General features: G+C 39.3%; 1 protein-coding gene and 1 pseudogene across 2 annotated transcripts in view; one reads left to right on the top strand and one right to left on the bottom strand.

Moving 5' to 3' along the window:
- SIAE (sialic acid acetylesterase) overlaps positions 1 to 24,006 on the bottom strand; it is a 35,494-nt gene that overhangs the window by 4,449 nt on the left and 7,039 nt on the right. For both annotated transcript variants that reach the window (XM_063093802.1, XM_063093803.1), the window contains 5 exons: positions 16,720 to 16,895; positions 12,198 to 12,336; positions 8,646 to 8,823; positions 7,082 to 7,191; positions 6,368 to 6,501 (listed from right to left, as the gene is read on the bottom strand). In XM_063093802.1, the coding sequence (XP_062949872.1) occupies positions 6,368 to 6,501; positions 7,082 to 7,191; positions 8,646 to 8,823; positions 12,198 to 12,336; positions 16,720 to 16,895 (737 nt within the window). The remainder of the gene's footprint in view (positions 1 to 6,367; positions 6,502 to 7,081; positions 7,192 to 8,645; positions 8,824 to 12,197; positions 12,337 to 16,719; positions 16,896 to 24,006) is intronic.
- Positions 20,241 to 20,962, top strand: LOC134374942 (transmembrane protein 126A-like; annotated as a pseudogene).

The following is a 24,006-nucleotide window of genomic DNA, read 5'->3' as shown; positions in this document are numbered from 1 at the left end:
TCATGTGAATTCTAGATCTTCCAGTTCAAATTGCAGCCACAAGAGCAAGCCCAGCTGATAGCACATAGAGCAGAGATAAGCCAATGCAGTTGAGCCCTGCCTGGCCAGCCCATGGAATCATGAGCAAAAAAGTGGCTGTTGTTTAAGCAACTAAGTTTTGGGGTAGCTTGTTAATAAAGCAATAGGTAACTGATACATCTTTGTACAACACAGGGCTAGGCTACAGGGAAGTAGAGAAGAATCTGCCCTTAATTGTGTAGTAAATTGACCCAATTCTTCACTCCTTCCTATATCCACTCCCTCTTGCCACGTGGCTTTGTAGTTCCTCCCGTTAAGAGGAATGATACATTTCCCACTCTTTGATTCTGAGCTCAGTGGTTTGCTTTGGCCAATGGTGGAAGCAGAAGTTAGGGTGTGTCAATTCCTAGTCTAGGCCTCAAGAGAACTTGCATGGTTCCACTTGCTCTTTTGTACTTCTGCTATCACCATGAAGAGGATATGCCTGGGCTAGCCTGCTGCTCTCTGGAGAAGGATGAGAGCTGTGGAACAGAGCTGCCTTGTATAATCTGCTCCAGCCAAGCCCAGACTGGACAGAGCCCCCTAACCCACAGAGCACAGTGGAGCTTAGCCAAGGTCACCCAACCCCCAGCTCCCCAGACATGTGAGCTATAATAATAAATATTATTTTAAACCATTGAGTTTTGAGGTGGTTTACTGCATAGCAGTAGCTAACTGGTACAAGTAATTTACAGCTTTGTTTCAGGGACAGACCTGCACATAAAAAATATACATAAAAAATGTTAATAAACAGTATAAAACAGTAGGGATTAAATTCTAAGTTGGTGGCACAGACAGCCAGTGCTATACATTTAGAATAATTAAAGATTATTATAGGAAAATGCCTCAGAATGTAAAAAGTTTGGATGAGCACAGAAAACATGCAAAGTCACTACAAGCAGTTCTGTTCATATTTCACATTGGAACCTTATAAGATGCAAAGGTGGCATCTTATAAAGGAGAGTGGCTGTTTTGAGAGCACAATCCAGCTGGACTGCAGGATTTGCATAAGAAAGACAAGGTTGGAAAGACAGTGAAGCAAATGTTTAGTTAGAGTTCACACTTTATCCAATAAGCAACAGGGACCACTGAAGAGATGATGGTTGCATTACGTGAGTGTACTAAAATGCCACTGAACTGAACACTTAAAAAATGGTTAATTTTATATTATATGAAGTTCACCTCAATTAAATAATTAGGGAGCCACTAAAATTATAGACATGATAAAGGACCATTTCAAATATTAATTTAGTGATCATACAAATGGCTCTGGGGGGGAAAAAAAGACCTAAAGCATAGAGACTGATTAGTTAAGAAGCTACTATAATATTCTAGACACAAAAAACAAAGTTCTAACCTAGAGGGAAGGGAATGGTCAGAAATAAGACAAACTGACAGAACCAGGCAACAAACTGGATATGGGGCACAAGAGAAAGGATAGAATCCATCACTCAGAATCTGTAACATCTGAATTAATCTGCTTGGAATCTAGGACATCTCACCAAGTAGAATCAGAATATTTGGGAAATAATATTGTTCCAGAAAGAGTCTGTGAAGGATCAACAGCTCATGTAATACCAGTAAGCTCATTTATTCACTCATTCTTATAACAAGTATTTGCTGACCATCTGCTCTGTGTCGGATGCTAATATTGGCCCAGGAGATACAGCAGTGAAGAAAACACAAGAATCCCTTCCCATGCTTACATTTTAATGGAGAGAAATAATGAATAAGTAAATTACATATCCTATGAGAAAGTGATAAGTGCACTGGAGAAAAACATAACAGGGAAGTAGAAGAGAGAGTCAGGGTTGAACAAAGACTAGAAGGAGGTGAGAGAGGAAGCTATGAGTATAGCTGGGTATGTTAGAATTCTAAGATGACCCACAATGACCTATACCCTTATACAATACCCTCCCCTTTGGCGGAGGGGTCTGTAACTTGCTATTAACCAATAGACTATGGCAAAGGTAATGGAATATCACTCCTGTGACTATGCTCTGTTACATGACAAAGATGAAGGGATTTTGTAAATAATCAGTTGACTTCAAGATCACCAAAAGGAGAAGGTTGTGGTGAGCCTGCCCTAGTCAGGTGAGCCCTTAAAAAAGGGTCTAGAAGTCAGACTCTCTCCTGCTGGCCTTCAAGTGGTAAGCTGCTATGAGTTCTACAGCTTCAAGGAAATGAATGCTGCCAACAACCACATGAGCTTGGAAGAGAACCCCCAAGCCTCAGATGAGGCCCCAGCTCTGTCTGACACCTTCACTGCAGCCCTGAGCAGAGGACTCAGGTGAGCCATGCATGCCCAGAATCCTTACCCATACCAACTATAAGATAATAAATGTGTGTTGTATTGTTTTAAACTGCTAAATACAGAGCAATTTGTTATGCAGCAATAGAAAACTAATACAGTGGGGAAAGAACTTGCTAAGCAGAAGGAAAAGAAAATGGCAGGCCCTAGGATGGGAGCATGTCTACTGTGCTTAAAGAAAAGTAAAGCAGCCAGTGGACTAAGCAAGAGAAAATTAGCAGGTGTGGTTGGGGGAGGTCATAGGGGCACGGGGCAGATCTCGTTTGAGGGCCTTGTTGACTTCAGTCATTGGGGGCCACTGGAGCTTTCTGATATGATCTACATTTCAAAGGATCACTTTGATGTATTATGAAAATCCTAAAAAGGGAGAACAGGTAGAAGTAGCAAGGAAGATCAGTTAGGATGCAGTAATTCAAGGGAGAGACGATGGTGGCTCAGACAAGTGTAGGAGCGGTAAAGGTAGTGAGAAGTGGTCAGATTCTGTAAACAGACTGAGTTAACAGGTTTATTTTCATCTAGACTGAAAGTTGATATACTCCTACTCCTGAAAAGGGCAAAACCTCCCAGAAAAACTCTTTACTATTACTGTGACGTATGTGGTCCCACTATTTCTTCCTTCCTTCCTTTTCTGATGTTTAGGTCACCCTGTTCTTTGATTTAGATAGCATCTTATTCCTAGTCCTAGTTCCAGCCAATGAGAGGCATCAACCTATTATCTCTCCTTTACAACCCATGACCTAACAGTAAATCAGACCACAAGCCGGGAACAGTCTGGGCCAGCAACCACATTGTCTTTTGACCTCATTTCAAAGTGTCTGACCTCACCAGAGGAGCTTCATTATAAACAAACTATTCCACTTAGTCCTATTACTCACATACCCCAGGAAATACCTGACATCATCCCTACAAATGCAGCCAAATAAAGCTTTGATTAGAGGACGTTCTCCACTTTCTGAGTTGCTCCAGAAAGACTAGAAAACCATCAGAAAAACATGGAGGAGTTGCAATAGTAATAGAAAGGAGCCTTGGCTATGATATGGAACTAAGGGGACATTTTCAATTCTCTCATTAAAATTCTCTTATGCAAATTGGCTTTAACATATGAAATGATAAAAGGTGATGAAACTTCACAAAGGAATCTCATGAAAACTAGAAAATGGGAATAAAAAGATCCAGTGAGTCACCCTATTTCTTCCACACAGCACCCAGAAGACTGCAAGTGGAAACATGTTCACCAGCCAATGACATGATGAGGACTGCCACAACAAAGCCACTGGAAAGAGTCTATGGTAGATACTAGCCTGAAGCTCAACACCAAGGAATGCTAATAACAGCCCCTCAAGCCAAGGGAGTTTTCTCAAAATGGCAGTTTGCTGGTAATTGCTGCAACAATTCTCCACTCTGATTTCACTGACTGCACTACTACACACTGGCCACATGGGGGCACCAGCATACTCTATACCCAAATGAAATTCTTTTTTTTTTTTTACCTAATCTGAGACAAGAGTGGAGCACTGTTCATTCTCCCACGGTGACTAGTAGAAATACTGTGGCCAATAAGGGCATATACAGCCAAAGAATATAAAACTAACCACACTTAGAGGATTTTACAAACAACATACTACAGTTTGCAGTCTGTACCACTGTTCCTTCAAACCTGTTTTTAAAAAGCATACCTTTAGGGACTCCAGTAAGTTGCCTCCTCTTCTTTCTCTCCCAGGCTTCTGGTCACCTCTCTACTGATAACTTTTGGATACACATGTGTAGCCCTGATCTATCCAAAGAGCTCAAGTCCTACATCTCTAACTGCTCTCTAGTTACTGCAACCATGATTTCAAACTCAACACTTCTATAAAGCAATTCATCTTTCCTTACAGACCAGCTGTCCCTCCAGATTTTCTCATTTCTCTCCTTAATAATGACAAACAATAACATTATCTGGCATGTGCCAGGCTTTACATGGATTAAATCATTTAATATTTAAACTAACAAAGAGGTTCGATATCCTGTTCAAAATCACACAGCTCAAGAAGAATCAGAGCCAGAATCTAAATTGAACCAGTCTAGATCCAGACCCATGCTCTGAACCATTATTTTGTCATATTTGATATTTCCCTTTGAAAGTATGTTTATATTTCTGGTTTTCCACTAGTAACCAACATTTTTTGTTGATGATGATAAAGCCTGGAGGTCAAGGGACTTCTTCTAAACTGTAAGGCATAAGTACAAGGAATAGGTCTCTCTGATTCATGCTATATCTCCAGCACTTCACACAGTTCGTGGCACATAATAAGCATTCAACACATACTTTTATTTGAATTGGCTGAAGTCGTGTTCATATCATCATGTACACAGACTAAGAGAGAAAAAAGTAACTCCAAAGTCCAAATGTAGTTTCCACTAGCAGTAATATAGAACTGGTGACAGGAGCTGCTATTTTGAAAACAATGAGCAGAATAATCTTGTTTCAAAGTCAAAACAAATATAAGAAAGAAGAGAGAAAATGATCATAAAGGCATTTTAAGTGGAAAGAAGGCTATAAAAATCATTCATAAAAAGAGCATGGTGCAATAGGACAAGGTAGTGGGGACGGAGGGATGGTGAGAAGAAGGTATCTGTGGGATACACAGAGGCAGATATCTGGAACTATGTACTTCCAATACAAATAGGAAAGCCTATTCTGTTATTATGTTGTGAATTGAGCCTTGTTTTTATAACACCTTACTTGTTTAATTTCCTATGTTCTAGAAAAGCCAGAACTACCACCCTGCTAAAAAGTCTAGGTCTTGGAAAGTCATATGAATGGGTGAGGCAAAGCAATTATGAACTTGGACAAATATGTTTAATTCTTTTTATGCAAGTCTGAAAGCAGAATCTTTCTAACTAGTTACCTCTAATTAAAAGTATGCTTTCTTTTAATGTATTCTTTCATTCATGTGTTAAGCCATTATTTAATGAGTGCTGACCAACTTGGTACTAGAGATATAAAATGTGATCCAGGAAAATATGGTCATGTGTGCAACCTACAAGCAAGTAAAAAGAGGAAGTAGAGGGTGCTGAAGAGGCACATTATCTGGGGAAAGAGGCATCTAACCCAGACTTTGGATAGTCATGGAAGATTCCTAACTAATATCCAGGCTGAAACCTAAAGGATGATTAAAAATTAGCAAGGAAAGTATGGGAGAGAAAGATGTGAGCATGTGCAATGGTCTGGGAGTGAGAGAGCATGGTGCATTTGAGGGGGTGGAAGGGATAATAGCAAGTTGGGGAGTGTGAGGAAGCAGATATTCTCACTGACTGTTGCTTAGAGGATAAACATATACAAACTCCTAAATTTCCACAGAGAAATTTGGGACATTTTCAAAGTCTTATAAAGGTTTCCTTTTGACCCAGCAATTTCATTTTTAGGAAATTCTCTTATGGAAATAATTAGGCATGTGTGCAATGATTTAGCTACAAGGAAAATAAACATACCACTGCTTATAAAAGCAAAAGTTTAAAACAACCTAGGTGCCCATCTATTGAGAACTAGTTAAATAAATTACAGTACAACCAACCATATTTCAGAATATTCTGCAATCATTATAAATTGTATTGAAGATTAATATTATTGACATAAAAAATGTTCACAATATGACATTAGGAGAAAAAGAAAGATATGGTACAGTATTATGGTATGGATTTGATTTCGAAAATACATGAGCAGAAAATGTCTGCTTATTTATTATAGAATTATCAATGTTTTTAACTCATTTTTTTGCTTATCTTTTTAATATTTCTTCAACAAACCTGTAATACTTTTTAAATAGGAAGAAATATTACTTATTAACTTTTATTTAAAGATTTAATTGTCTCATCAGTGAAATGAGATGATTTAAGCCTTACATTCAGTTCTTGACCTCACACTATGAGGGAAAAAAAAAATGAATTCCAGGAAAGAGATCTAAATAACACATCCCCACACCACTGCCCATAAACCCTCTTTCTCTCAACACATACCTGGACAAATCCAAATGGGAAGAAACGTTTGGTCTGCCCCTGGGAGCCATGGTGGAAAGTTTGGCGCCAGTCGTCAATGAGTGCAGGGAACATGCAATTGTACAGGTTCCTGTTATAATTTACATTGGACTCCCCTAAAACAGTCAAAATTGTGAGAGAAGTTTGGGGTAGACTACAAAAACAGCCACACATTACTCCCCTCTGTCACCCATGCCCTGAGGTAGTAGCCTTTCCCACAGCTCTCTGGATTGGCCTGTGACTTGCTCCAGCCAAGGGGGCATCAGCATATGTGATGCAAACAGAGGCTTAAAAGGCAATCAGCTTTGGCCTTTGCGCTTTCCATGTACCTGAATCCCTGAGACTACCATGTAAATGACAGATGAGTCTGAACTAGCTTGCTGAAGTATGAAAGGCCACCTGAGAATGATGGTGCCCCAGCAGATGGACAGCCCCCAGTCTACACGTATGAGGGAGAGGCCATCCTAGGTCATCCAGCCACCAGACAACCTGCCAGGTGGCCAAAGACACATCAGAGACTCCAGCAGAAATTATCTGATGCATCCCAGACAGAAAAACAACCCTGCTAACCCAAAGGACAGTGAGCTACATAAAATTATAAAATTATTGTTATTTTAAGCCTCTAAGCTCTAGGGTGGTCTGTTAAACAGCAAAAGCTAACTGATACAATGAAGAAATAGCCAAGTGAACACTCACCCTGGTACCATATCACCCCTTTCAGAGTCATATTACGTAGTGGATGGATCATGGCATTCCAGAGAACAGAGTGCTCCCTGGGTCCAGTTACAGAATCATATGGTATGAACCTGTAATCGATAAGATGCACAAGCGTCACCAGAGAGCTAGTGACTAATCACATGATTATCCCTAAGCTGGGTGTCTATTGGCTTTCACTTGAGGCAAACTTCCGATGAAAGCAACACAGAATTAAATTGAACCACTCTATTTCACTTGAATACATGTGAATAGTCTCTGAATTTCACCTCTAGCTTCTACCCATGATAAGTGTATCAGTCAGCTTTCTGTAAGTTCAAAGCAGGCCATCTCAGTTTCCAGATAAGGTAATTGAAGCCAGAGTGAGGAATGTTTATTATGAGTCTCTCACATAGGCAATAAATTTATTTAATCTAGTACTCACAGGATAGACACTTAAGTTGTTCGAAACCTTTTGCTTTTATAATCAATGATTATCTTAAAAGCAATGAATAAGCATGATTATCTTCCTGTAGTAAATCACTGCACACATACTTATTTCCTTAAGATAAATTCCCAGAAATTAAATTGCTGGGTCAAAAGGCACATTTTTTTAAGGCTTTGAACATGTTCTCAAATTTCTCTGGAGAATACTTATATAAATGTATCCTCGTAGCAGCTGTGTATGAGAATGCCCCCTTCCCTACACCATAGGTATTATCCCTTCCCTCCCCAGAGATCTGGGAGATCTGGCTTTAGACTCTACACCGTGTGCTGCTTCTGGCACTCCCTCCAATGCCATTCTTTCTTTTCTGAAGTTGAATGTCTTTAGTCCTCTGCAGCCAAGCCTTCATGTAAACCATCCATCCTCCTCCCAGAGGCCTTCCCGGAGTTAAGGAGACAATGTCCATGAAAGCTGGTCACACTGTGTTCATCTCTATGTTGATATTAGTATCAGGATTTTTATTAACTGGCCCTTTCTTCCTGACCCCCCAAGTATTCTTCCTGATCCAGTTTTTCCAAAGTGGGCTTTCATAGTCCAGTATACAAATATATTTTCTCTGAGTACATATTTATACATTTGTTCTTCCTATTAGACTGTTTATTCTTCTAGGCAATACAGGACAGTGGTTAGGAGCACAGACATCGAGCCTAGACATTGTCACTTACTAATCATGTCCATGAGCAAGTTACTAAACCTCTCTGAGACTTAGTGTCTTTATCCATGGTATGTTAATAGCATCTACACTTGAAGGAGCTGTTGTGAGTATTAAATGAATTGATATATATAAAATGCTTAAAACAGTGAATGGCATATAGAAAACTTTCAGTAAGTATAGCTATTACTGTTATTAAAGAAAAGGATCATAATTGCTTCTTGAAATTCTCAGATGACTGTGGTGATGATGACAGTAAAAATAATACTTTATCTGTGCATGAATAAATTCCACACATTCAGTACATATTTGGACATCCAACATATACTTAACTCTGCAAAGGAGACCATCATCCTCTCTTACATAATTCCCTGGTAGGCTTTCTCCCATACTATAGAATGCTTTCTTACCCTTCCTTAGGGACCCCACAGGCTTTCAGTGACCTTCCAGATGACCAGGCTTCAATGGGTGTCCCACCCCAGCTGGAGGAGATCAGCCCAATGGGATACTGCAGAGTGTCATATAAGTAACGGCCAAAGAGCCAGCACACTGCTGACATATATGTGAAATTTCCATGGCCTAAGTTTTCTGTTCAGAGAAATAGTGAAAGAAAAAGAGTCAGTGAAAAATTAGATGGATACAAACTGCAGCTACTAGAAGAGTCAAAGTGAGAAGGGTGGGTATGGGTTATCCCTTGTTTCTTTCTAAGACTTTTCTTAAGATAAGATTGAGAGGCAATGAGAAGATATAGCATCAAGACCAAGCATATTGGTCTATCTTTTTCAAAACTTTCTTAAGGAGAAATGTTTTCCAAAGGGGAAAACTATAGCCTTAGTGATAGTTTTTTTTTTGTTTTTAATCTGTCTTCATTTTCTTTTTTCAGTTGCTCAAAATGCTTTTCCTAATGAGGAAATAGTGCTCTCTGCCTGGGACAGGGGCAGATGGTAACTATTTTGCTCTCAATCCAAGTATAAATAATTCACTTACATAATCAGGGAGCCAAAACTCTCTGGCCAGGCAAGTAGGCCACCCCATGCTTCCCCATCATTTACATGTTCCTCTGATCCTAGGAATATTAATATCTATCTCACTTGTCCATACTGCCCAGTAACCAACACAGGCAGAGCAGCAATTTTCACGTTAGGGGAAAGCTAACGAAGAGGGAAACCTGCACACTCACACAACTGATGAGACCTACTCAACCCAACGTTTATTAAAAGCCTACTGTATACAAGTCACCACCTCGGCACTGTAAAAGACCCAAACTCAATACAGACCTGGCACCCCACAAGTAGAGAATGTAATGGTGGGAATTCAAATCAATTTCAAATGAATTAAAATTGACTGAGCGCCTATTATGTGTCAGGAACTACTAGATGATTAGGATCCAGTAATAAAACAGATATGGAGAAACATGAAACCTCTCCACATAGGTCTTATGGTTTAAAGAATAAGACAAGTATTCAGCTGAATAAAATATACGGCAAAATATGGCCTCAAGAGGTACAAACAAGTATGAGGGGGTTTTAACAACAAAGAAAGACTATCAAATGAGAGGCAGACCATAAAAATCCTAATAAACACCAGCCTCCATAATATTCTGCATAGCTCTATCACTACACTTTCCTATAATAATTTGTTTAGTTTTTCCCTTACCCCACTATACTATTAGCTACCTGAAGATGAAACTTCATCTCATGCACTTTTGTATCCCCAGTGTCTAGGATGTAATACTCAGTACGTGTTTGTTGGCTGGTGTTGGGTGGCTGTAGGTAGCTGCCATAAAGGTGGATTCATTGACAGGGAGGTAGAGGGGAACAGTAAATAGGAGGAAAGAAGAGAGGTGGGGAACCCTTGAACGATAGACAGGAGTTTAATAAACAGAGCTGGCATTCTAGGCAGAAGAAAAAATATATGAAAAGGCACATAGAATAAGAAATATTCTGAAAGTATTTTGTGGGAGCAGAGTTTACAAAAGGAGAATAGTGGGAGATAAGATTGGAGGTGAGCCTGTAGCCACATCTTGGAAAAAAGAAAATGAAAAAGTCACTTGAAAATGCTTGAGAATGAGAATGTGTGGTAGGCAGAATAATAGACCCCCAAAGATGTCCAAACCCTAATCCCTGGAACCTGTGAATATGTGACCTTACACGGCTAAAGAGACTTTGTAGATGTGATTAAGGTTAAGGACGTTGACAGAGGGAAAGTGTCCTGGATCATCAGGTGGGTCCAATCTAATTTCAAATCCTTAAAATCAGAAAACCTTTCCTAGCTGCAGCCAGAGATGCGACAACAGAAGAAATAGGGGAGATTCTAAAAGTGGGAGAGACTTAACCCACTATGCTCTTCCCCAGGTCTCTGCATCACCTCATCTCTTCCAGGCTATTACTGAAATGTTGACTTTCTCAGTTGGGACTTCCCTAGCTACTCTAAATTGCAAACCATTGCCCCAACCCAGCCACAACACTCCCTATTTCTTCCCTTCCCTGATGTATGAGTATTCTATTTATTTAGTTCTGTCTCATTAGCACACATCACCATCTAACCTATCCCTTGATATCCAAATTTATTTGGTCTCTGAGTTCAGAGAGTGAAAGGGAGTTCAGATAGCAAGGTATAATACATTATGCAAATCTGATTGATTCATGACTTTTGGATAACATATCATAAGAGTTCAAAGAGCAAAGGATTCATCCAAAAATATACCTGAATCCATTCAGTTCCTGCTCTCTTATAGGAAGAATTCAGATAGTATGAGACTGGATATCATCAGATACTTCATATGTAATTGAGTTAATTTTATTATTCATTTTCTGAATTCCCTCATACAAGCTCCATGAGGTCAGGTATTCTTGTGTGATATTCACTGTTATACTCTCAGCACTCAGAATGGTGCTTAGCATATAGTAGGCACTCAAATATTCGTTGAATGAATTAACACTTGAAAATGTAGGAGCAACTGAGGTCACCAAGGTAAAGCACATAAAGACAAAAAAGAAAAGGGCCTACAAAGATCATAGGGACCACCTCTGAAGGAAGGGATTGAAGCAGCAAAGAAACATGGAGGGAGAAGACAAAGGAGGAGAACTAGGAAAAGGAAGTGCCACCAGAGCTAGGAGGAACATGCACTTTCTAAAAGGGGTGGTCCACAGTGTCAAATGCTGCAGAGGGCTCAAGAGAGCTCCAGAGTTTACAATTAGAAGAGTAATAACCTTGAGGTGAATAAATTGTTGAGGTTGAAGCGGATGCCAGATTACAAAGGGTTAAAGAGTGTACACAATGGAAAGGTAGTGAAAAGAATAAAAACAAAAGATGTTCCAGAAAGGTTTAACAAAGCAGAGATGAAGCACCACGAGAAGGGTGTTTGTTACATTCAGCTTTGTTTTGTTTCCTTAGAATAAAAGAAAGGCTAAGCTCTGAGAGCAGGGACTGGATGTCTGCCTTAGTCACCACTGTATCCTTGGGGCCTAGCACAGAGCCTGACACAGAATAGGCATGAAATAATGATTCTGTATGGAATCGACAGAGGGGGAAAAGAACAGAGCCTCAGGGATAGAAGACGACTCTGGAGGAAGAAAGAGCCCTCATCAGAGATAGCCCTGAAAGGACAACAGAGCCAGTTGTCTTCAGACACAGAAACCAAGGAATTATGAGAAGAAGAGAATATAGAGAGTTAAGACATTGGAGAGATGCTGGTAGCGCTCATGCTGAAGGGCCTCAATATTTTCACTTCAGTTGAAGGAAGGGGCATTTCCTAATAGCAAGGAGGAAGATTCACTGGTAGAGTCTTGAGAAGAAACATGAAGCAGTCACGCCAGGAGTGGGACGGAGAGTCAATAAGAAATGAATAAAAGGATAGCTTAGTAATATGAATAGATAAGAACCAAATTCAGGCCTACAGATTCCACTTAGGGCACTAGCCCATTATATATGAGATGGCACATTTTTAAGCAGTCACATACCTGATGTGGGCTCAGACCATTGCAAGTCAAGGGCAGCAAGGTCCTGCAGCTCCTGCTCTGACTGGACGAGAGAGACTGAGAGGATACGGACAGACTGATAGGCAGCTGTGTTAGACAACTCCCTTGTAGCATTAAATATCTAGGAGAGAAATGGAAATGTCATTTAACCTACTGGATGGTGAACTGGCCTGCCACCTCTTAGCAAACACCTCTTAGCTAACCCTCTGAGCTCCTTCTGAGCCTTCAATATACTGAGAACAAATGAATAATCAAAACCAATTATTAAATCCCCTTGATCCACTTTGACCAACAGAGACCATGATGAATCATGCTCCCAAGAGGTAAAAACATAATGAAGACTGTGATCTTAAGGGGCAGTTCTATATTAGACAAGAGAAACCCATGGGAGTAGTTTAGGCTACAGAATACTGACTGTCACTTAGACCACTGTGATATCTTGAAACTAAAATATTTCTACTCTGAAAAACTTTCTGATAACACAAAGCCATGGCAATTAGCTTCTTTAAAAAATGGTGCTTAGGAGCCCATGTGGAGCCAAGAAAACCTTGGGGAGGTAGATTTGTGTAATCCATACCACACGAGAAATGTATTCAAAAGAAACACACCTGAGAAATGATTGTTGAACTACTATAACATACTGAAATCAGTCTCAAAATGCTTATATTCTCATCTCAGTCCTGGTATATCACCAAAGAAGACCATGGGAGGAATGGTGATTTGAAAGGTGGTATTCAGGGTGACAGCTCAGTACAATCTCAAGGAATTAAACAAAGAAAAGGGTCCATCCAAAGATGAATCACATTTACCCAAATCACTTTATGAAACATCATCAGTTGCCAAGAACATAACAGGAGTTGGTTAGATTTTTCTGGACAAGAATGTGTGCACTATGCTGAGTAGTTTGTTAGTCCTGTTAAGCATCATTCCTCTGTGAGCTTGCATAAAAGTGCTATTTCCTTTAATCCTGATTTTTTTCATTGTTTTCCTTTCATTTTAAAAAGAATATATCAGAAATATATTGTTTTGGTTTTTTATTTGTGTGCATGTTTTTTCCTGAGTTTTCTCTATTCCTCTGGACTAGACCAGCTCCTCCCAAAACAAAGGGCTAACAGGGCCATGAGGAAGCCGGGCTACTACTGGCCTCAGGAAACAAGCACTCCAGCTGACTCTGGGCTGCCACAGTGAGAGGCACAGGAAGCCTGGACACTTTCCATTGGCCACCAGCCATAGACTGTGCAGCTGGCTCACTTTCCCTGCCACCCACCACAGAGAATACAGCTGGCCCTCCAGTCCACAGTGTAAGAGAAATGATGGAGCAGCCAGGGTGCCCCACAGAGCATTACATTGAAATATACTGCCCCTTGAATCCCCTTTCAACCTGCCACTGAGCCTGCTGTAGCCAATAAGATGGCCAGTTGCAAATGAAATGGCTCTTCTGGTCACAATGAGAGCCAGAGCCTGAAATGCTCCCTGAGTAGCAGCAGCTCTAGCCTGTCAGAGTTTACCGGTTTTCACACCATCAGAACAGAGATTACATATGGTCTCAGGAAAATTTCATAGGAAATACAGACTTATTCGTTCAGGATCTTACCTGGCAAGTTTAATGTAAAATAAACACTAAGAACAGGCTAATGCACTCACAGTATGTTCTGGCAGGGAAATTATTTTTTAGCAGCAAGTACCTGTAAAATGTCACCTCCCTAGAAATTCAGTTCTGCACTAACACCAAGGATCATATGTTGCTTCCATGGAAACGGTGGATGAAATTGCTTTCATTCTCTCCACCCACACTTGCTTCCGCACTTACTGGGAACTCAAGTGCCTCATCGCAATGAGACGCCAGCTCAGAGAGGAAGTATGGGCGAACAGGATACTTGTCTTTTAGCCCCATTCCTAACACTGTAGAGTATTGCGAGACCAATAGAGTCAGGGTGGCTGGCACTCTCCTACATTGTTACCAGCACATGAAACTGAATCCAAAACATTGGCTGGGAAACTTCCATTTTCAAACTTGCATTTGTATGTTATCTCCACCCAAAACTTGAAAGCCACAGAAAGTGTTAACAAAAAGAGGGGCGGAAAAAATTCCTGCTGTACCTGATGACAATTACTTCTGGTATCCTTTCCCAATATCACTATGCCTTTTTGATGGAAGCATTTCCTCAGGGATATTGGCAGCAAATTTATGAATAAAGAGATTTCAGGAAGATTTTCATTTAAATGACACTTGGTTTCCCTACTGATGAAAGGAGAAGCCTTACTCCATCTGCTGAGATCAGATTTCATCTCACCAAACACCTCAGTGTAATTATTTTTCAACCAAGTATTTAAATGAGGATGTAAATGAATACCAAGGTATTTGAAGTCATTAACGCTGCTGAGGCTGAGACAGAGCACCGCTGCCTCTCTAGGGACTGGACCCATTCACCATCAAAGCAGCTGCTCACTGGTGTTCATTTTGTAACCTTTATACCACATTCTTGAATTAATGAAGACACGTCAAGAATCTATTTCCTCAGAGAATCCTGGCATGGGGTCTGCATAAGGGAGCAAAAATTGTGTATGAGTGTGTCTATATGTGTGTGTGTGTATGTGTGTGCATGCTCATGTGCACATTAAAGGACACAGAAACTTTATTTACTTAAAAGAATTTGGGATTCTGTAAGTTATTTTACCTTCTACTATACTCACATAGCAGTTCTAAAGTTAAGGTAACAACTATAAATAAGCCAGCCATCATAACTCCTGTGAATCTTTTATTGTAATGTCGTACCAGCCCTTTTCTTCTGGATTTTAATTTCTCTGCTTGTAAAGCAGGAATGTGAGGATTGCCAAAATACTGAAAAGTGGATTTTCTGACTGACAATGGTCATCTTTTTCTGAGCCTAACTAGAAATATCCAAGTCTTAAGACCCACTCTGACTTAGGAGGCAACAGATGAACATTTAGACTTTTTTCCATTTATAAACATCTCACTCAGTGTTATAAATAACACTCGATTTTTAAAATTCCACTTTACCCTAACAACAAGATGGGCATACAATCTGCCATTTCCTTCATTTGAATGTGAAGAGTGGTAGGTTATAGTGGGAATCTTACCTCCTCAGAAAAGTCACATGGAGGGAAGGAAGGAAAAAAGAGATGGATATTCTGTGTGTGTGGATATTCTGGGTGATATGTGTATGGGTGATATGTGTGTGTGTGTTTGTGTGTGTGTGTGTGTCAGTTGAGAGTCCGCAGGGGAAAAAGGAGGAAAAGAAATAAAGGGGAAGCCATGTAAAGCATCCTTTAGATCAAAAAATGAGGTTCTATAGACTGTTAAGAGACTAGAAAACTTGGCTTTTGGAACTGCCAGCACTTAAAAAGCTGTCTTGCAAACTAAGTGCATGATTTAAAACAAAAAATAAAAATTAACACTTGGATGTTTCAGATAGAATTTGTTTTCTATTCCCCTAATCTTAGAGCTTGCAGCTCTAGCTTAATACAGAAAATGCTTAAGAGGAAATTCTAGGCAGAAAGGATGTGTTTACTCTTAATCAAAATCTGATTTGGCTTGACAGAAAATGGGATGGGATCCTTTGGCATAGACTGTTACTGTGAAAGTGACTATACAGAAACAAACAGATCTGGTCCATGCCTTTCTGTGCAAACAGGGAACTGCAATTAAAGCATTAAGGAAAGTACTGTTTTCCTTAATGAGTTGACAGCAATTCCACTTCTATATAAAACCATGCTTTCTATTAAGAGATAAAACTTCAATTTTGCTTCCATTTACTTATGCTAAAAGAGAGTCCAGTCAAAGTTTAGTTTAATAAACATTTCAATTCAAAAAGCATCCATATATTTAAGTAATACAAGAAGTAAGAGTAAGTAAAATATTGGTTAAGAAAACAGAAATACAACAATTTAGATTCTGAATTAGAAACTAATGATAAAATGAAGTTGATATGTCCATCAAAAGATCTTTACAGTAGCATAATTTAGTCATAGGTTATAAAAGGAAAAAAGAAAAGAAGAAACTATTAGAAATAGAAGCTATATAAGCAAAATAAGAAATCATAAAGTACATGAAAGGATTCGATTTCATAAATTTTTCAGAAAGAGAAATAAATTGAGATCATGGTCTAGTTGTAGAGATTTTTAAATCCCAAATTTAAATATTTTTCAAAGGTGAAGAAGATAATAACAAAAAGACAAAAAAAAAATATATCAACTTGAGAAGAAACTCATTTTGGTGAAAGTGCTAGGGAAAACAGTAATCTTTCCAAGTTTTTAACCTATTAAAGGAAACAAAGTATATAGAATATATTAGGGCCAATCAGTAACTACTGATTTAATCAATAACTTATCTCTTAAGGCTGTTAACTCAAATTAATTAATACATTCAAAGAACTCAGAACAGATCTTGGCACATGGTAAGTACTCAATAAATAGAAACAGCCCTCCTTCTGGTTTTCCTTCTTGATCGCCATCAACATTATTTATTATTACTACAAATTACCTGTGAAACAGTCATCTGCATGTTACTCTGCCCACTGCAGAGCCAGACATCTCCAAATAAGACATCATGAACTCTCAGGGTAGAGTTCATTCTTCCCAAAGTCTGTTGTGCCATCACTTCAAAAGGTCCACCAGGCTTCATAGGATCCAGTACCACCATCCAGGTATTAGAGTGTGCTGAAATAATAACAGGGTTCCAAGGAATTAATCAATCAATTAATTAAAATAAAATTAAAGCCCAGTCATACTCATTTGTGGCTATTCCCAGCCTCTGTGATAAACTGAATTTAACGCTATGGAAATTGGTCAAATTTCAGACAAAAGGATAGAACTAATAAAAGTAGCAGCTTTTTTATCCTTAATCTGTACCAACCCCTCCTTTTTATTTTTATTTTTATTTTGGGCAGCTGGCCAGTACAAGGATCAAACACTGGACCACAGGTGTTATCAGCGCCACGCTCTAATCAACTGAGCTAACCAGCCAATGCTTTCCCTACTTTTAACTGAAGCATTTATAAGAAAAATAAATTACCCAGTTAATAATCCTAAATGAGGATAGACAAAAATACACACAAATTAAAATTCAAGGGAGTTTGATAAAAAATGTAAAATAGAAATTTTTGTTATACCATCCAACTGTCAATATTAACATAATCTGGTCTTTTAGATTTACACAGTGCCCCAAACTAACTTGTAATTATCCAATAAAATGTGAATACAGGTTAGAGAAAATCATATATAATCTGAAATGTCCCCTTACTTGGTGGTATCACACTTGTCATCGATTCCCACCCCCAACTCCCAATGTTGCTGACAAGGATTAATACTACCAGTGGTTCTGGGTTCTTGTATCAACAAACAGGTGAGTGGAGAAATTGACACATTAAAAAAATAGTGAGAGGCATATAAATTAACTTCTCTGATGAAGATATTTCAATTTGCCTAATTAATTATTTTCACAGAGTTACTTACAAGACTTAAAGGTTTTTGGACTCAATTAGGGAGATGAAAAGCAACCCAAGACCCTATTTCAGAAATTCATAGTGTAAGGGCCGGCCCGTGGCTCACTTGGGAGAGTGTGGTCCTGATAACACCAAGGCCAAGGGTTCGGATCCCTATACAGGGATGGCCGGTTCACTCACTTGGGAGAACCTGGGGCTGACAACACCAGGTCAAGGGTTAAGATCCTCTTACCAGTCATCTTTAAAAAAAAAAAAAAAAGGAAAGAAATTCATAGTGTATTCCCTAGTAACCACCGCTACTACCCTCCTATCAGCCACTCACAGGACCAGTGCTACCAACATCATTCTCAGAAACTTACAGAAAATACCTTCCAAATAGCAAAATTATGCCTAGAAGAACCAAACAACACTAACAAAGCTGATGAAACAAGACTGGAAAAATACAAAAAAATTAAGAAATGACATTTTCAAATAAATATTCTTGGCATAATGCCAAAGGATATGAACTGATCATAACTGAAAGGATCTTATGTTAAATTATTACATTCAATGTAAATTCAAAGGGAAAGAATGGTAAGAACAGGAAATGGAGCATCCTAAAGTTGTTATACCAAATTTGTGAGAAATAATAATTATCAAAATACCATCCAAGTGCCTACTATGTGCTAGACACAGTGCAAAATTCTTTCTAATCAGCAGGAGCTAAGCAGAAGCATGAGCTGTCTGAATGCATGATAGGAGATTAGTAAAAGCTCAAATTATACAGGATTGCTCAGAGTCCTGTGAGAAATGTCCAAAAACCCCAAGGCATCAGTAAAGGTTGTACATTTGCTTCTCTTAAAAGCACAACCAACTGAGCTTGCTACTTCCATCCCTAAGAAGTCAAATAAACCCAGGACCAAATGTTCGATATTGTTTTTGTACTACCAATAGCCAGACAGCAACATATTAAATGTATAATTCACCTAAACGAGAGAAATCACTGTTTTGGAAACAGTGGGCAGCCAGTACAGATTGTGTCGCACAGGTGTGATGTGCTCCGTATGGCTCATACTTCTGAGCAGGCAGACATTCCAATCTGTCCCAACTACAGTCTTGCCAAGGTCTTTCCAGGCTTCCTGCACTGACATATCTCACTGGAGCTATGTCCTTCTGCCACCACCATTACTTTTTTATGATGATAAGTTCAATCCCCAGAAAACCTTGGACAGGACTACTTCTTAGCCTTCTATGAGTATAAATTTTATTCTTAGTCACTGCTGTTAATTAGGTATTTACACTTAGCCTCAACCCAGGCAACATGCTGGTGAAGAAAACCACCTTCAGCAGACCTCCTGGAAAGTTTTGCTGCCCAGTAATAAAAAGACAATGGGGGTAGGAGGGTGCAGGGGTTGAGAGAGACCAAACTATTTGGACAAAACACGGCGATACCATCCTACCACAGCTAGAGGATGAGCTTCCTCGAGGGCCTATAGAGGTCTGAAAAGAACTAGGCATCAAGACATGGGCCTTATCCCCAAGAACTGAAATCTCAACGAAACTTCCTTTCAACATCCTCAAAGACCTTAGAGAACTTTCTTCTGTGCTAGTCCTCAAGTTCTTTTAGTTTCTAGCTTTTTTCCTCTCCCACTTGATAAAAGAAAGATAAACTCTGAGACAATAATGAGTGTAAGAAAAGTTAACTTCCAGGCAAGGCAGGGGAAAACTGATACACTACTGACAGGTTACTAATGGTCAAACTAACCCAGAGACTGTTCATCTAAAACAATGGGGATTTACCCCTATGTATGTATGTACATACAAAGGAGAAGAGCCCCATGAAGACTGTTTCTTGGTCCAAAGGCACAGGGTGGGATTTTCTTTTTTTAGCTCCCACTTATGAGTGAGAACATAACGGTATTTCTCTTTCTGTGCCTGGCTTATTTCATAGTGAGATTTTAAAAGCAAAAGCCACCATGTTTGGATTTGTTAAATAAAACTTGTGGGAGGCCATTGATTTGGATTAGGCTCCTGCACTAAGCCTAATAGTCCAAACTAATACAGAGTTTAACTACAGTAGTTGAGCTTCAGTTAATTGCAGGTGGCTCTGTAACCAATTATCCAATCAAGCTGTAACCAATTAAGCTGTTTCTACACTGCACTTCCATTTCCTATAAATGCTGCCAGATCATGTTATTGGTTGGAGTTTTCTGAACCTGCTCTGGTTCAGAGGGCTGCCCAATTTGGAAATCATGTTTGTTCTGCTTTGCTCTGTTTTGTTTTGTTTTGTTTCTCAAATTAATTCAGTTAAAATTTAAAATTTGTCCATTTAACAGATAACAAAGGCAAAGGCCACAACAGGACCAGTTGGCGGAAGTGGAGCTTACCACAGGCCAGTGAAGTCCAGTTAAGAGTTTTTAGAAACTGTGCTGACTCAATAAGCCTATTAGCTTAAGTTCTAATAATAGAAAGATGGCTGCTCCGTGGCGAGTAGAGCAAAGGATGCAGTGAACTCTGGCATGGTTGAAGAAGACCGGGGGAGGCAATGGCTGCTGGGACAAAGTAGAGCATAAGGCTCAAGATGAAAAATCATGAACCAGATGATATTGTCAAGGAAAATTTAACAATTTTAGATATCATAACCAGAAAAATTAACCAGCTCCCAGAAGCAGAAAAGAATCTACTTGTACATGGATCAACATTCATTCGACTTAATGCTGCTCTCTGTGACCTAAGAGCAGTCTTTTTCAACGCATCTTGAATGTGACACAGGCTTGTATAGCTGCTGGCTTACCAATGACAGTGATCCCATTTTTGACAGCACATGTATCTTACAATGGCTTTATAAGTTTACCTTTGAGTACAGGTGATCTGAATTGTGAAACCTGTACAGTAACACGGGCTGGATTGGTTGGTCTCGTTTTTGGTGGTCTATACCCTGCTTTTTTGGCTCTACCTGTGAATGGTGGCCTAGCAATCAGGTATAAATCAACCACGCTACCAGAGAAAAGAAACATCGTAACTTACTGGATTTGAATTTCTAAGCCTGTCTTTAGAAAGATGTTATTTCCCATTTTCCTCAAGACTGCGTTTGTAGCATACCTTAGATGTAGACAATATAAACTATGTATAAAGACTCTTCAGTTACCTGAACTTGGCCTAAAGATTCACTGGCTTAAATATGTACACCAAAATAAAATGGTAAAAATAAAAAATTAAGAAGTCCAAATAATAAACTTGAGCCATTGATCACACAGAGTTCACCTCCATCTGGTTTTCTGCTGATCCTAACAGGCTTTCTGAGCCACAGTTGCTCTGGTTCCTCCTTCTGGGCAATAATCATTTGCTGTCTTGTACCTCTTTTACCAAACCTGGCCCAGGTTTCTGTAAACTCTCATTTTTGCCGCATTCAAATCTCTGCTTCCTCACATTCTTTCTTCTACCATCTAGGAAGATTAATTTCCTTCCTTCATTATACAGCTACTTAGAGTGTTTACCGTGTGCCAGGCACTCCATCAAATAAATGGCAGAAAGTAAGCCCCAGCCCTGGGTTACACTGACAAGAAAGCCATGCAAATTGACTAGGGCTTTATGTTTTCATGTCTAACAGTTAGCATATCTGGTGGCCTATTTCTTATTGCTCTTCTCTTCATATTCCAGGCAAGGGCATAAATAAGAAATCTTTATCTCCATTTTCTCTCTACCTCCCCAATTAACTCCAACCTCAAAATGAGAAAAACAAGTAAACTATCAAAAGGGAAAAAATGAAAATAATTTGTCTAAAGACATGATTAGTCATAAAGTGTTTTCTTGCTTTTTCTTTTTGCTATTCACATCAGATGTTAATTATTTTGCAGGCTGCTGTTCCAAAATCTCAGATGCCAGGAAGAGAATAAGAAAATTATCCATGACCTTTCCCTCTGCCCAAGAGAAAAACCTACAGCTGAAAAAAGCAGTCCTGTTCATTTCTTCCCCACAGCTCTTTCCTGGCTCTTCACCAGCTCTAAAGTGGTTCAGTGGTTTGTGGAAGTAGCTTGGAGGTAAAGATGGTCTAACTGCCTAAACTGTCCCTTACCAAGCTACATTTATTCTATAACCTAAAGTTCATTTCCACTACCACCAAATACGAATGCAAAAAGAAAAAAAATAAGCTTAACATTTTTCTGTCAATAAGATTGCTGATGGAAGTTATGTAAACTATAGCATGCTGTGGCAGACACATAGCAGGGTGACCACCAAAAGTCACACCCTCCTATGGTCCCCTCCCCTGAAGTACAGGAAGAATCTGTGATTTGCTTCCAACCACAAAAAATGGCAAAGGGATGAGAAGTTACTTGCGAATAGGTTACACTACACAGAAAAGGTGAAGGGATTCTGCAAATGTGATTAAAGTCCCTAATCAGTTGACTTTACATTAATAAAAAGGGAGATTATCCTGGGTGGGTCTGACCTAATAAGACCCCTTTAAAAGAGGGTCAAGAGATCAGAGATTTGAAGCAGCAAAGATGCTTCCATGAATACTACACCTCAAAGAAATGAATTCTGCCAGCATCCTGAAGGAGCTCAGAGCAAATCATTCCCTAGTTGAGCCTCCAGATGAGAACACAGCCTGGCCAATGCTTTGATTTCAGCTTTGTGAGACCCTGAGCAGAGAACCTAGCTAAACCATGGCCAGACTTCAGACCTGCAGAAATTGTGAGACAGTAAAAGTATATTGTTTTAAGTACTTATGTTTGTGGTAATTTATTATGTAGCATAGAAAAGTAGTACGAATGCTACCACTGCAACCAGGGACACGGAGACGTTTAGGCTTTTTGTTTCTAAGTTAGAGAAAATGTATCTATTTACTTCAATGATGATAACACATACAGACAGACACACCCTCATTTTATCACCTACATACACACACCCCTATTGTGTATGTCAAAGTGAGAGGACATACCCTAATCTCCCTGATTTAATTCCTTGTGTCTGAAAGAGTCATGGTGTATCATGTGACAACATGGTTTCAACCCACCCAATATCTGAGCATATTCCCAATCATCCCTCATGTTTTAATTTTCCCAATGCTTAAGTGTCAGTTTGCTGGACAAAAATCTTTACACAGATGTTCCCTGACTTAACGATGGTTTGACTTACAATTTTTCAACTTCGTGATGGTGTGAAAGCCATACACATTCAGTAGAAACTGTACTTTGAATTTTGATCTTTCCCTGGGCTAGCAATATATGGTACAATACCCTCTTACAAAGCTAGGCAGCAATTAGCCATTCTGTTTTTCACTTTCAGTATTCAATAAATCACACAAGATATTCAACACTTTACTGTAAAATAGGCTTCACGTTAGATGATTTTGCCCAACTGTAGGCTAATGTAAGTGTTCTGAGCATGTTTAAGGTAAGCTACGCTGAGCTATTATGTTTGGTAGGTTAGGTGTATTAAACGCATTTTTTTCTTGGTGGCTGAGCAGTAAGGGGATCTGAACTAAATGCATTTTTGACACACACACACCCACATATATGTACATGACTTATATGGGTTTATTGGGATGTAACCCCATCATAAGTTGAAGAGCATCTGTATTGTTAAATCCCACCTTGCTCTGGGCACCCAGGGGATTATAGGTAATAAGTTAAATACTACCAGAGGTAAACATAGTGGCAAACTGAGGTAGTCTGGCTAAAAATCCCAGAGTCCTGATCAAAATCTAAAATAGAAGTTAACCCTTCAATATTCCCTGTAGTGTCTCCTTTGAGAGACATTTCCTTTTCTGCCCTACGAAATTTCTTCCATGTTTTCATCCATTTTGCTTCTTGGGCAAGGCAGAGAAAGATGCCCATTGCTATGGTCTGAACATTTGTTCCCTCCAAACTTACACTGAAATTCAATTGCTATTGTAACAATATTAAGAGGTGAGACCATTAAGAGGTTATTAGGCCATAAGTGCTCTGTCCTCATGAATGAATTAATGTCGTTATCACAGGAGTGGGTTCCCTACAAAAGGATGAGTTTGCTCGCTCTCTCTCTCCCTCCCTCTCTCCCTCCCTTTACCTCTCTTTGCCTTTCCACCTTTGCCATGTGATGATGCAGCAAGAAAGCCGTCACCAGATCCCAGCCCCTCGATCTTGGACTTCCCGGCCTCCAAACTGTAAGGAAATAAATTTCTGTTCTTTGTAAATTACCCAATCTGTGATATTTTGTTATAGCAGCAGAAAGTGAACTAAGATACCCATCAAAGCATGTCTGTGGATCTCTGTAAACTAAAATATCTTTCTTCTCTACCAAGAAAATGTGGAAAGTCTGAAAAATAGATCTACCACCACCACCAGTAATAACAACCCCTTTTC

The sequence above is a fragment of the Cynocephalus volans genome, chromosome 4 (assembly GCF_027409185.1).
Source record: "Cynocephalus volans isolate mCynVol1 chromosome 4, mCynVol1.pri, whole genome shotgun sequence".
In the NCBI taxonomy this organism is placed as follows: Eukaryota; Metazoa; Chordata; class Mammalia; order Dermoptera; family Cynocephalidae; genus Cynocephalus; species Cynocephalus volans.
This window is presented reverse-complemented; position numbering and strand designations above follow the sequence as displayed.